This window comes from Morus notabilis, unplaced genomic scaffold (genome assembly GCF_000414095.1).
Source record: "Morus notabilis unplaced genomic scaffold, ASM41409v2 Scaffold521, whole genome shotgun sequence".
Classification (NCBI taxonomy): domain Eukaryota; kingdom Viridiplantae; phylum Streptophyta; class Magnoliopsida; order Rosales; family Moraceae; genus Morus; species Morus notabilis.
Genome location: NW_010357686.1, coordinates 349,667 through 363,879, shown reverse-complemented (window position 1 = coordinate 363,879; position 14,213 = coordinate 349,667). Strand labels below are relative to the sequence as shown.

The 14,213-nt window shown below is 36.7% G+C and overlaps 2 protein-coding genes across 2 annotated transcripts; both read left to right on the top strand.

Moving 5' to 3' along the window:
* The first annotated feature begins 1,793 nt into the window (after positions 1–1,793).
* LOC21401328 (subtilisin-like protease SBT1.4) lies at positions 1,794–4,535 on the top strand. The gene has a single exon (XM_010090494.2). It carries the CDS (start codon positions 1,846–1,848, stop codon positions 4,213–4,215), a length of 2,370 nt encoding a protein of 789 aa, XP_010088796.1. The 5' UTR covers positions 1,794–1,845; the 3' UTR covers positions 4,216–4,535.
* A 1,811-nt stretch (positions 4,536–6,346) lies between these two features.
* On the top strand, positions 6,347–11,616 carry LOC21401327 (probable disease resistance protein At4g27220). Its single transcript, XM_024173713.1, has 5 exons — positions 6,347–6,365; positions 6,560–6,627; positions 8,049–10,683; positions 10,787–10,944; positions 11,382–11,616. The coding sequence occupies exons 3-4, from the start codon at positions 8,051–8,053 to the stop codon at positions 10,788–10,790; spliced, it is 2,637 nt and encodes an 878-aa protein (XP_024029481.1). The 5' UTR covers positions 6,347–6,365; positions 6,560–6,627; positions 8,049–8,050; the 3' UTR covers positions 10,791–10,944; positions 11,382–11,616.
* The last annotated feature ends 2,597 nt before the right edge of the window (positions 11,617–14,213 follow it).

The following is a 14,213-nucleotide window of genomic DNA, read 5'->3' as shown; positions in this document are numbered from 1 at the left end:
CCCCCCCCCCCCCCCCTTAAGTCTTCCATTTTATTTTTTTTTTACTTTTCACCCTAAAATTTTTCATTTTAATCCTTTTAACCTTATATTCTTTTCCTTTTTGCCCTAAAATTTTATTTTTATTTTCTTTTTTAGTTCCGTTTGTCTTAAAATTTATTTGTTTTTCCATTTTGGTTCTTTATTGAAAAATTTTCTTTGCTTCTCCCGATTTTTCAAGTTCTTTTTTTTTTTTTGCCTTTTATCCTAAAGCATTTATTTCTAAATTTTAGTCCTTTTTTTACTTTTTTTAAATATTTTTCTCCCAATTTTTTTTTTCACGTTTTAATTTCTTTTGCTCTAAAATTTATTTATTTTTCATTTTAGTCCTTTTTTGACCCTCTTTTTTATTTTGCCCTGAAACTTTTTTTTTCTTTGTTTTGGCTCCTTTTGCCTAAAAACCTATATATTTTTTCATTTTTGTCATTTTGACCCTTTTTCTTTCATTTTTGTCCTAAAACTTTATTTTTTTTCGTTTTGGTTTTTTTTGTCTTAAAACTTATTTATTTCTTCGTTTTAGTCCTTTTTTGACTTTATCTTGACTTCTTCCCCTAATTTTTTTTTTAATTTTGGTTTCTCTTTAGGATTTATTTATATTCAAATATTATATATTTTTAATAATAACATGGTAATTAGTTAAGAACAACTTAACACACCGATTACTCTCCCTGTTTCAACTAGTACTAACTTAAAAAAGACACCTATGATATATTTGAGGCCAAACAAGTTAACACATTGTTGTGTGGGAAAATGTGGGCAACAGGTGGAGCGTCGACAGCATGACACGTGGCCCTACCTCCCCTCCGAAGGTGGCCACCCTCGACGCCAAGGCATCAATCATCCTCGACGCCAAGAGTTCTACTACCCTCAACGCAGCAGAAAGGCCCCGTTGTGACGTCGAACTTATGCCTTGGAAGGGCATAAGATCCGCACGATACAGACGCCGAGAGGAAGGTGCCTGACATCATAAGTTGCGTCCAGAATTAGGACACGTCTGCAATTCGGGCATTAATTACAAACCCTTAAACCGCCTTACAGTGGGGTAGCAAGATATTACAGGGATTCACAGAGCCGTAATGGAAGACCTAATGGCTGAGTGAACAGTTCGGGAGAAAGAGCGGGATACGTGCATGTAATTTGTAAAATGTCCAAAATAAATAAACCATACACAAGTGGATGTAACTCTTGGTTAACAGAGTGAACCACTATAAACCTCGTGTGTCCTCCTATTCAAGCGTTGTTTTTTATGCTCACAAAACATAACAAACACTTCTTAGCATAATTTTAAATATATAACTAATTTCTAACCGGTAACCTCACGGGATACCAAAGGGTAGTCCGGCGTATTTCTGTTGACAAAGTTTCACCGTCAACACACATGTATGTGAAAGATAAACTTTTAGATCAACACAAATATCGTAAAGGCTCCATAGACATGGATCGACATAAATGTCGTGAAGGCTCCATAGAAGGACCCGCAAAGTAAGAACCAAGAGTTTGAAAGATGCGTATACCTAAAATTTTTACCAGTTTTTCCTTTTTTTTCCGTTTTTTTTTTAATTTAAAGTTGACAGTACTATTTCTGGATCAAATCGACCAAGAGTCTGGAAGACATGTGTGTCACCTAACATAAAACGAGTTACATGAGGAAAGAACATACTAATTGGGGTTCCTATATAAAAGTTGCTACAATGATCAAATAAGTAGGTAATAATAATAATAATAATAGTCTCCAACTCCTATATATGTCCAAGAAATCCATGCCATTCTCCACCAATTTCCCAGCAAAAACACAAACATATTGGGGTCATGGCTATAACATTTGATCATCCATATTCTTTCATTACCATTTTCCTCTTTTTCTGTCTTATCCCGATAACCTTTTCAAACCCGTTATCAGATGATTCAGATCATCCAATGACATTCATTGTTCACATGGCAAAACAACACAAACCGCTTCTCTTCACCTCTCAATTCCACTGGTACAATTCCATCATAAAATCTCTACCTCATTCTCGTCACCCTTCCAGGCTCCTATACACATATGAGAGAGTTGCTAATGGCTTTGCCGTAAGCCTTACTCCTTCCCAAGCTGCAGAGCTTGAAAATATTCCTGGAGTTCTTTCTGTCATGCCTGACGAAGCCCAAGAACTGCATATCACACATACATACCGATTTTTAGGACTCTCCTCCGACTCTGGTCTTTGGCCTTCTTCCAACTACGGCGAAGACATCATCATTGGAATTCTCGATACTGGGATTTGGCCCGAGCACCGGAGCTTCTCCGATGCAGGGTTGTCTCCGGTTCCATCCAGTTGGAAAGGCACATGCGAGACATGGAATGACTTTCCAGCTACATCTTGTAACCGAAAAATCATCGGTGCAAGATCATTCCTTGCAGGACATTACATGTCTAATTTAGTTGGATCAACGTTAAACCTATCAGCAATTACAAATTCCCCAAGAGACACAGATGGCCACGGGACTCATACGACTTCAACGGCTGCAGGATCCGTGGTCTCAAACGCAAGCTTTTATAAATTCGCCAAAGGGAAAGCCATAGGCATCGCCACGAAAGCTCGCGTAGCCGTGTACAAAGTTTGCGCGACGAGAAAAGTGTGCAGAGTTGCTGACATCTTGGCTGGCATGGACCAAGCCGTTGCCGATGGAGTCGACATAATATCCATGTCGATATCTGGCGGAACAAAACCGTACCATCAAGACAATATAGCCATTGCAACGTTTGGCGCTATGAAAAACGGTATTCTCGTCTCTGCCTCTGGAGGAAACAAGGGACCTACGCGCTCTACCGTCAACCATCTCCCTCCTTGGGTACTTACCGTCGGCGCTTCCAGCGTTGATAGGGAGTTTGTTGCCAGCGTGATTCTTGGTACTGGTAGACCTTATGCTGGAACATCTCTCTATCCTGGACCTCGTTTTCCATTCTTGTCTCGCTATGAACTAGTCCATGGTGGCGATTTTGGGAATCCCTTTTGCAAAGTTGGTGAATTCAACAAGCAAGACCAACTCGTTGACAAAATCATTGTTTGTGAACAAGACTGGGATACTAGTAGTAGAGATAGTGCATATGCGGTGGCAAATGTTTCCGGCCGAGGAGCAATAATAGTGAACAATAGAAAGCATGGGGAAGAGCTTTTAGCTGAGCCACACCGTTGGCCGGCAACTCGGGTGGCAATGAGTGATGGATATAAAATAATGAAGTACCTACGGAGCGAAAATCCTACCGCAACCATTAATTTCTATGGAACGTGGATTGCGGGTGAGTATCCAATTACTGCTCCAGAAGTTGCTTCCTTTTCTAGCCGTGGTCCGAACCCGCTCACTCCTCAAATTCTCAAACCCGATGTTATAGCTCCCGGTCTCAACATCTTAGCTGCTTGGAGTAACGCTATCGGTCCATGGGGAGATGACGATCCCAGACGTGTTGAGTTCAATATAATCTCAGGAACTTCAATGGCTTGTGCACATGTTAGTGGTATCAGTGCTTTGCTTAAAAAGGTCTACCCTACTTGGTCACCTGCTGCAATAAAATCTGCCCTCATGACAACTGCTTACGATCTCGATAATGATGGACAGAGATTACGAGATCTCGCGGGGAAAAGGTCGACGCCTTTTGCTCATGGTTCCGGTCATGTGGACCCGAGTAGAGCCCTCGATCCGGGTTTGATATATGACATGAATGTCACTGACTATGTCGGGTTCCTTTGCTCCATTGGGTATGATTCAACACTCATAAGCAAATTTTTTACGGAAACGATTAGTTCAAACATTTGTGAAGAGACATACGCCGCACTTGGGGGTAGAGTTACACCAGGGGATCTGAACGTTCCATCGTTTTCGGCGGTTTTCGAGAATGGAGTAGAGACAGTGAAGTATAGGAGAACTGTTACAAATGTGGGAACCAATGTGGATGCTGTTTATTCTGCGACTGCGGTTGCACCTGAGGGTACAAAGATCACCATTTCACCAAATAGGCTTGTGTTCGATGCAAATAATCCGACACAAACATACGAGATTACATTCTCGTCGACCGGTGGGAACCGTGATAAGTTGGCAACCTTTGGTTGGATTCAATGGAGCGACGGAATTCATAGTGTCAGGAGCACAATTGCTTGTAGTTGGGTTCGTACAACTACCGACTATGTAGCTTCCATGTGATGAACTCTTATGATTTGCGTCGAGCACGAAGTTGGGTTATGATTTTCAGGCTTGTTTATAAAGAGGTGTGTATATTCATAAAGTTTGTTTCACGTTAAATATATGGTACTTATTGAAAAAATAAGCTAGAGCAGTACTATTTCTTGTACTATATGCTCTAGGGCCTATCGTAATTCCAAGGGAATTGATGAAAGGACTTCATTCACACTGTGTCGTGTTAACGTTGTTAAATCTTTCATGTTTTTGCCTTCTTTGTTGTCGTTTCTATTTTTTGCTGATTTGATTTTTGAACTTGAGACTTCCCATCAATTAAACCACTTGAGAACACGACATGGCAAGATTTTTGCAAGCATTTCAGGATTTGGGGTTGCTGATCGTATAAATGAAAGTATGAGGATAACTTAAGAAAGACACCTAACACAAATATGAGGCCAAGCAAACTGACATACGTGAGGTTTGTTTCTCGTTGCCCCTAAAAATTTGACGGAATGAGATTTGACTAAATGAGATTTTTGCAAGAATTTTAAGTTTTGGAGGATAGCATCTATAATCTATGACAATATATAGAAGTGTCAATATCTGACAAAGATCACCGATAATTTGTTGTATCCTTGAGAAATGTATCACTCATAAAAAATAAAAAAAAGGTTAAGCTCATTTGTGGCACTGAACTTTAATGTCATTCCCAATTTGCCCACAAACTTAAAAAGCTCACATTTTACCCTTTAAATTTTGAATTAGTTCTAGTTAACCCCTTACTTTGTTAATTTTTGTTAAAAAAAATAGAAAAAGAGGGGGGCAAAACGTGTTAATGTAACGGCCAGCTTCTTGAGCTGTTACTTAACATGACTTATATAGAAAAACTATTAACGCTCTCATGATAAACTTAGTTGTCCAAAATTTCAGGAATTTTTCTTTTTTCAAAATAATTTTATTTTAAAAACCTCTTAACTTTCTTTTACTCTTTTTCCCCGCTTTGTGGTATTGAAACTTCGCATCTTCGTTCATGCAACCATACTGAATACTAATTAGTCATAGTACTTATATTACTTGCCAGTGATGATTACTTCAGTCTGAAATCCTAGCCATAATATTGTACTGGTACCAATATTAGTCTGCCTCCATAATAATATTTTTAAGTATATATAATTTAATAAGTCTTAACATTTCAGAATATTTTTAAATTCGCATACATAAGACTTTTGTTGCATTGTGGCATCCATTACCATGACTGCACCATATTTTAAAATTAGTATATTAAAGTTTTTTTATTTTTTATTTTTTATTTTTTTTGGGTGAGTAATTCTACGGCAAATGTATACAACAACAACAACAAGCCTTAATCTCAATTTAATTGGGGTCGACTATATGGATTTCACTTTTCCACACGGCTCTGTGCGAAATTAAACTTTTTTGAAAGCCTAGATCTAGAATGCCTTTCCTAACGACTTCAGTCCACGTAATTTTTGGTCTACCCCTCCCTCTCCTTGTATTAGGTATAAGAATGTCCTCCCAAGCACGAATTGGTGCTTCTAGCGGTCTACGTTGGATATGCCCGAACCACCTCAAGCGGCCTTCGTGCAGCTTATCTTCTATTGTATTTATATATAGAGAATGAGAAGCCAATTTACTCTTCTATCTCCAATCTTTAGCACACTACAATATTAAAGAAAGTACAGCGTGAACTTCTTGGACGGTAGTAAATCAACGCCATAGCCAATATTCAATATTGATTCTCCTGACTTGTTTAAATATTCATCGTATTCCTATGAGTGTTAGTCATCATTTAAAGTTCCTCCATTATTGACTTGCAAAAAGACAAAGAATATAACAAACCTTATCTTTTTCCATTTGTATGTCAAACCTTAAGCACCAGATGGCCGAAAGTTGAAAGCTACATGCAATGAGAGCCACTAAGCTTTTCTAAAGCACTGACTTTTAGATGAAAAGAGATTAGCAAATCAAAAAAGTTAATCACAAACCTGATCCCAATTTCTTCTTTTCATTTTTTAATCGTTTTGATCATGCCACATCTTTGGGTATTGGCCTTTAATTATACCATACTTCCTGATCGTAATAGTGCTCTGATTTCATCTGAATCCTCTGAAAACAATACAAGAAAGATAATTTCCTATGGCTAATTAAGAGAGGTACTTATTATATATCACGCATTGTTCGTTATATATTTTCTTTTTTACTTATAATTGATGCTCCGTCGAGACTTGTATCGGTTGAATACACCATAGATTTTATTTTGGTTCCTTGTCTGCATCATTATATATACACACACATATACATATATAGCTAAGTACAGTTTTTCATTTTGCTAATTTGATTGCTTCAGTTGTGGTTGGTTTCGATTCGGTGCATGCCAAAGTTTCAGGGAGTTCAGGCGCCATTCAGTCAGGCCCGGTATGTTCCATTAACAACATAATTAGCTGGTTATCTCCTCTGACTTTCACGTTGGATATATGTGTGCATGAATGTATGATATACGTATCACACGGACACAAATAATATTTAAATCATGAACTTAATCTTCACACCAATAGCTTGGCAAAATAATTAGGATTAATTCTATAAATGCCCACTGAATTTTTGTATCATGTTTCAACATGCCCCCTGAATTTTGAAAATGGTTCGTTTTGATCCATAAAGTATGTAAAGCGGTTAAAAACACCACATGAACTAATATTATTTCATAAATGCTCTATGAACTGTTGATTTTGTGTCAACTTGCCCCCGAATTTGCTAAAAAATCAAGGGACAAATTGACACAAAAGTAATATTTCAAGGGGTAAGTTGACTTAAAATCAATAGTTTGAGGGGCATTTATAAAATTATAAATAGTACCACATCATTATTTTGTTAGTTTTATAAGGTAGGAGACATTATGAACTAGGATACAAAATTAAGGGCGGAATGAACCCTTTCCAAAATGAGGGGGTCATATTGAAACATGATACTAAATTTAGGGACATTTGTGAAATTAATCTAAATAAATATTATGAGACATTTTGTATCTGTTGGAAAATAGGAAAGAATCCGGATATTGGAGATTAGGAAAGAATCCGGATATGTTTTGTATATTTTAGGAAAGTACATAGTTGACTTCCTAGAATTAATGTGTCATTAGTTTCCTGTTTTGAATAGGTGATTTGTTTCTTTTTTTCTGTTATAATCACAGCTGTAATGACAACATGTATACCGTATATCCTTGTGTATATATAGCCATGTTTTGGCTCAATTAATACAAGAAAAGTTTTCTCTCAAAACTACATGTATCATTTTTCTTTTCTTTGGATTTCTTGAATGACCAACAAATAACAAATAACAAAATTTGGTAGAAGGGGGTACAACCACGTCGATGTATTTTAGTCTGGAAGGTTATGCATATATAACAACATTAGCCCCTAGGCTAGTATGCTGCAAAATGTCTTCTTTTTCTTTATATTCATACTTTCTTTCGTTTTCTTACGTTTTTTTTTATTTTTTATTTATTTTCATTTTGTAGAGTCTTCAATTGGTCCTTGGTGTTTCAGTTACAATCAATCTTTATTAATTAATCTTCAACCAATCCGAACATGTAATTTTATCCTGCTGCAATAATACTTCCAATGTTCTTTTTAGTATGTTCCACAAAAATATAAAATCAACTTTTTGTTTCTATCCCTTTTAGCACTGGGTTTTGAAGAAACGTTTTCTTAAATAGAATTCCAATCAGAGAGACAAAATATAGCATTATAGCTTCCTTAAGAGTCAGAATAAAGATCATGTCATTATGAATTCAAAGCTTAGATACTTACTTTCGATATGGTTTTTTTTTTGGGAAGGTATGGAGCACATAGGAAGTTTTCTGGGCTTGAACCAGCTTGATGAAAAGGTGGATACATTGAAAAGAAAAGTTCAAGTATTGAAAAGCAAAGAAGATGACATTAAAGAGGAACTGAAACAATTAGAATACAGCTCGCGCAGAAAGAAACCGAGGAAGGAAGTACATAACTGGTTGGCAGAGGTTGAGAGGATAAAGAATCAAGTTCAACAACAAGAACGCGAAATTCAGCAAAGAAGATCATGGTGCCCAAATCCACAATTGGGAAATAGTGTGGACAGACTTATAATAGAAGCAACAGAACTTATTGAGCAGAGCAAGTTTCCGAGAGGGCTCACACTTGAAGCATATGAAAAGGAAGGAGTTGCATTGCTAACCAAAAGATTGATAGGAGAAAAGTTTGAGAAGAATAAGAATATGATTTGGGATTGTTTAATGGGCGGAGAGGACTCGATTATTGGCGTATATGGGATGGGAGGGGTCGGAAAAACAACTCTGCTTACACATATTCACAACCAACTTCTCGATCATCAAAGTTTCATGGTGTATTGGGTTACTGTGTCACAGAATTTCAGCATTCGTAAATTGCAACACGACGTTGCAAAAGCGATGCGTTTCGAGATATCAGAAACAGATGATGAGATGAAAAGAGCGGCAGAACTGGCAAGGGCCCTGAGCCGAAAGGAAAAATTTATACTCATCCTAGATGATGTGTGGGATAATATATCCCTGGAGAAAGTGGGAATTCGTGTTGGCAATGATGGATGTAAGCTAGTTCTAACAACGCGGTCATTGGATGTGTGTCGAATGATTGATTGCCATAAGAAAATAAAAGTGGAGCCTCTTTCTGAAGTAGAAGCTTGGACACTTTTCATGGAGACACTTGGGAAACAGACTTTACTCTCTCGTCAAGCTGAAGGAATTGCAAAGTCTCTGGTAGAAGAATGTGACGGTTTGCCACTAGCGATTATCGTAATGGCCGGAAGCATGAGAGGAGTTGATGACATGCATGAGTGGAGTAATGCATTGGAAGAAATAAAAGAAGCAAAGTATAGGAATGATGAGATGGAATTTTATGGTGTATTTTGTGTTTTGAAATGTAGCTATGACAGGTTAAAAGATCAAAAAGTAAAAGAATGTTTGTTATATTGCTCATTATTTCCAGAAGACGAGTTGATTGAAAGAGATGATTTAATAGAGTATTTCATCGATGAGAAATTGATCGACGGAATGGACAGTAGAGAATCAAAGGTGCACAAGGGTCACACCATATTGAATAAACTTGAAAATGTTTGCTTGTTGGAAGGTCAAATAAACGGAGTTGAGAAGAGGTGTGTGAAGATGCAAGACTTGGTGAGGGACATGGCCGTCAAAATTGCGCGTGTGAGTCCTCAGTTCTTGGTACAAGCTGGATTAGGTTTGAGAGATCTTCCAAATGAAGAAAAGTGGTCTGACAATCTTGTGAGGGTCTCTTTCATGCGTAATCGTATCAAACATATTCCTTTCGATACATGTCCTAGATGTCCCCAACTCTCAACATTGTTGCTTCGTGCAAATCACTTACTGAAAATCATCTCAGACTCTTTTTTCGTCGATATGAGGATGCTTAGCATTCTTGATCTATCAGATACCAGGATAGAAAGTCTTCCGGATTCAGTATCTAACTTGACAAGTCTTGCTGCCTTGTTGCTTAGATGGTGTCGAGAACTAAGAAGCGTGCCAAGTTTGGAACATCTCACGGCTCTAAGGAGGCTTGACCTGAGACACACAAGAATCAAGGAGGTACCCGAAGGCATCGAGAAGTTAATCAACTTGAGATATCTCAGTCTTAAGGGGTGTTGGAATCTAAAGATGATACCCAATGGGATCTTGCCTCAACTTGCAGGTACAGAATTCTTTGAATCAAATGATTCAGTAGCACTAAAAGGAGGGGAAGTAGGGAGCTGGAGAAAGTTGGAAAGTTTTTACGGGCAATTCGACAACCTTGATGATTTAAACACATGTGTCAGCTCATGGGAAGGGAGAGAACCCACCAAATACACCATTCTTGTGGCATTTAATGAAGCATACGATAAGGACATTGATGTCGGGGCCTTTTTCGGCAAGCAAGCACACTTGTTTCGTGTAGGTGCTGGTGACACATCTGTACTCTTACCTACAAACATTCAGTTCCTAACACTTAAACATTGTCATGGCGCGACGAGTTTAAGCCATGTTGCAGTGTTGAGGAAGGCAACTGATTTGAGAGTGTGCAAAATTCGCTACTGTTATAGCATCAGACACGTCGTTTGCTCGTGTTGCTCAGATCTTCATTTTCCTCAAACACTTGAAATACTAGTCCTTCAGGAGGTTCCCACGTTGACTGATTTGATTGAGAGAAGAGGGAGTAATCCAGCATCATCATCGATAGTACTTCCAGCCAACACTTTTTCCTCTCTAAAGGAATTGGAGATAAATGGGTGTCATGAATTGAAGACGTTGTTCACGCCTGCTCTACTGTCTCACTTCCGAAGTCTCGAAAGATTGTCTGTCGTAAATTGCAGACAGTTGGCGACAATAATTGGAGAAACATTGGATAATGGAGACAAAGATGAGGAAGTAATAACGACAACCATACTCACTCCCCCCAAGTTGAGGTATCTGTCTTTGTATTACCTTCATGAATTAAAGACTTTCTGCAGCTGTAGCATAAGAATTTCTGATTCGCTCGAAGAAATTCGTATAATTGATTGTTATAAGCTGATGAGGATCACACTGCTTTGGGATGAGCCACATCCTCCCCCTTCTCTTCAAAAAATCGAAGTACCAAAGAAGTGGTGGGATGAGCTGTTGGCATGGAAACATCCCGAGACCAAGGATGTCCTTCATCCTTATGTTGTTTACGGGTGATATATCAGGTAAAGCCAACAATTCCATTCTTCAATCTTACTGTTTAGTGTGAAGTAACAATTTTATGTAGCATTAGTAGTACTGTAATTTGGATCCCTAATAGAGTGGCAATTCTATGTAAAATGGCATTAAGTAATAGCAGTAGTTAGCGGAAAAAGAATCAAAATATTGACTCCATAGTCTTGTAGTTCAAAAGAGAATAAAAATCAAAAATCTCATTTGGGATCAATGTGAATTGGCTTACTATGCATTTTCATATGTAATCATCCACATTTTTTTTTTCTTATTTAATTAGCTTTCCAGGTTAACTTCAACCAAACGAATTGATCATATTAGACAGGACATTTTTTATTTGTTACCTTTCTCGTTTACTTTTTCTGTATATCTAATTGCCTCTGCTCATCTTTTCTGGTAAATGACTGCCTTTTGTTGCGGCCTTGTTCAGCGTGCAAAAAGCTCAGTTTGGGACACCAGAGCTTCATAAGGTCCATGAGAATGATATCATTTACAGCAGGCAGACTATGATTTGCTTTCTATTTGCGCTTCTCTTGAAATTTGCGTATGACGTGAAATGATTCTGTGTTGCAATGTAGTTATATTTCCTTGCTGTTAATCATGTTACGATTGAAGACTGTAATTTTGCAAGCACTAGTTGAGCCACAATAACTTTATAAGTTTGATTCCGCATTAAAACACATGGCGTCTTTTAAAGCTAAGTCCATTACTTAGAGCGAGAAGAAAATAAGTATTTGAAAAAAATCACATCGAAATGGATTTAAATTTATATAGGAGTTTTTAACCAAGAAAAAAACTTAAGTAGGGACGTATTTAAAAGAGAAGGTATTTTAAAGAAAGATACTAGAAAAATATGTGCTGTCAAAGAATTTAATTTTTTTTTAAAGAACATTAGGCAAAAGAAAAGAAAAAAAAAGTTTAAAAAGAGAAAAAAGAAAAAGTTTAAAAAATAATAATTAAAGTTACAAAAGAGTTTTTGACCGAAAAACTTAAGTAGGGGCATAATTAAAAGGAATTATTCTAATTAAAAGAAAGTATTTCAATGAAGGATATTGTTAAAAACATGAACTGCTAAAAATATTAGGGAGAAAATAAAAAAGACAATAAGCAAAAGAAAAGAAAAAAATTTAAAAAGTTAAAAAATAGAAACAAAAAAAAGAAGAACAACAAGAACAAGGAGGCCACCATATGTATAGATAGTAGTTAAAAGATTAAACTATAAAAGATAGAGGAGCTTTTTTGTAAAAAAAAAAAATTAAGTAGGTGCATATATAAAATGTAGTGACCAAAAAAATCCCAGAATTTTAATAATGTAATTCATGTATTCAAGTCAAGGATTTTCCTGGAAAATCATTATACTATGTACATTTTGTGATTGAAGGATTTATGGAATTAACATCTGCATTCCTAAATTCTGTAGCAGATTTCACGTTAAATTCACGTTTTTCCGATCAAGCAAATTCGATCGATAAATTCTCACCGTGCTTTAAAACGGAAGAATTTCCAGTACAGATACAGTTTGAGAATCTTAATTTTAAGAAGCTCCCAGCACAATACAAACTAGCATCCAGTACCCGTATACAGGAGAAAATAACTGTCAGTATAATTTTAGACAGTTTTAATAAGTAACTTAAGGGAATGGATAAAAGTACAAGGGGTAGGTTAGTGTGTATGATTTGATGTGATGTGATGAGAGAGGTGAATATGACTCATGATTAGTTTTTTCTCCTTTTTCTCTTCACTTGGCCGGCCATCTTCAAGGGGTTTTAAGCAAAATTTTTGTTAGTTTAGTAGACTAAAGGAGGTAATAACCTAGTGGTCTATAAATAGAACCAATGTAATCTAAGCCTAACTTTTGCTTTATCTCACTTCCTTCTCCATATTCAAAACCGGTTCTCCAAAGCTCCAACCCTCAAGTTTTCTAAACTTTTCCCCTCACCAAAACCAAGCCATCCCTTACCTCACACACACTCAAAAGTTCCCATAAATCTCACCACAAATCCTAGTTTAAGTTGAAGGAGAAAAGGAGGAGTCTAGACAAGTATTTCTCCAAGGGTAAAAACTCTAAAATTCTCTTTTTTTTTATATTTTAGTAAAGTTAGAAATGTAGAAATATTCTTCTCAAATTTTCTTATCCTCTTCTAGTTTCAAGCCATTAACGAATCTTAGATGAGATCAAAGGCTTTCAAGAGAGAGAACTCTTTAAGGGTAAGATTTTTAAACTCTTCGCCATTATTTTTCTAGCCAACGTTAAGCACGAATTCATGATGTAATTTGTGGTTCATGAGGAGATAAGTGTAATAAGGGTGTGTGAGTTTTATGCTGATTTTGTGAGTTTTGAGGTTAGTTTGATGTGATATGTTTATGCTTGATCTAAGTTGCTTATTTTCGGATTAGAAGAAAAATTTTCCGGTGACTTTGACCGTGAAAATGAGAACCCTAGAGCGAGATTTTTCAATGTTTCAAAGCTTGAACTTATAGCCCTGGATGTTTTGAACATTTTCGGTTACTATGACAAAACCTAATTTTAACTCTAAAACCAAGTTTGAAGTCATTTTACAAAAACGGACAAGCTGTCCAAAACAGTTTCAAAAAAAAAAAACTGGCAGCCACTGGTTCAGCCAAACGGGACCCTTAGAGGCTCAATCTCGATTTTTCATAAAAGTGATAATTTTAGATTTCGATGAGATAAAGAAATTTCATGAAGAAAGTATTTTTAAAATCCAATCCTAAGAGGTACTAAAATACAAATTCCCGAAACGGCACGGTTTTTGACTAAAACAGTTTCAAGAAAAACAACAGCCACGGTTTTCAGCCAAACGAGGCCTTTAGAGGCCGAATTTCAACTTTTACAAAAAATGAAAATTTTAGATCTCGACGAGACGAGGAATTTTTGCGAAGAACAAAATTTTGAAATCCGACTCTAAGATACAGTAAAACGTAGATTTCAGAAACTGCACAGTTTTTAACAAAACAAAACTGAAATAGTGTCGGTTTCAACAAAAAGTTATAAAAGAACCTGAGATAGAATTCTAGTAAAATACAATGACATTAAATCTTATTTTAATGAAAGTATTCATAAAGGAAGTTTACAAGGAAAAATACTTTCTTTAAAGAACATAGTGGTTTACCGAGCGAATTATCCCGACGGGCACCTACGAGCCCAATACGATAGGTCCGTAGAATTTCGAAGATTTAATGTGGGTCCAAGCCCACATTAGTTTAAGAGACTCCGTTGGAGTATAAATTTCAGTGGCGTAAA

Excerpts from the sequence above, each read along its gene's own strand:
- LOC21401328 (XM_010090494.2), top strand. The coding sequence starts at position 1,846 with ATGGCTATAACATTTGATCATCCATATTCTTTCATTACCATTTTCCTC.
- LOC21401327 (XM_024173713.1), top strand. The coding sequence starts at position 8,051 with ATGGAGCACATAGGAAGTTTTCTGGGCTTGAACCAGCTTGATGAAAAG.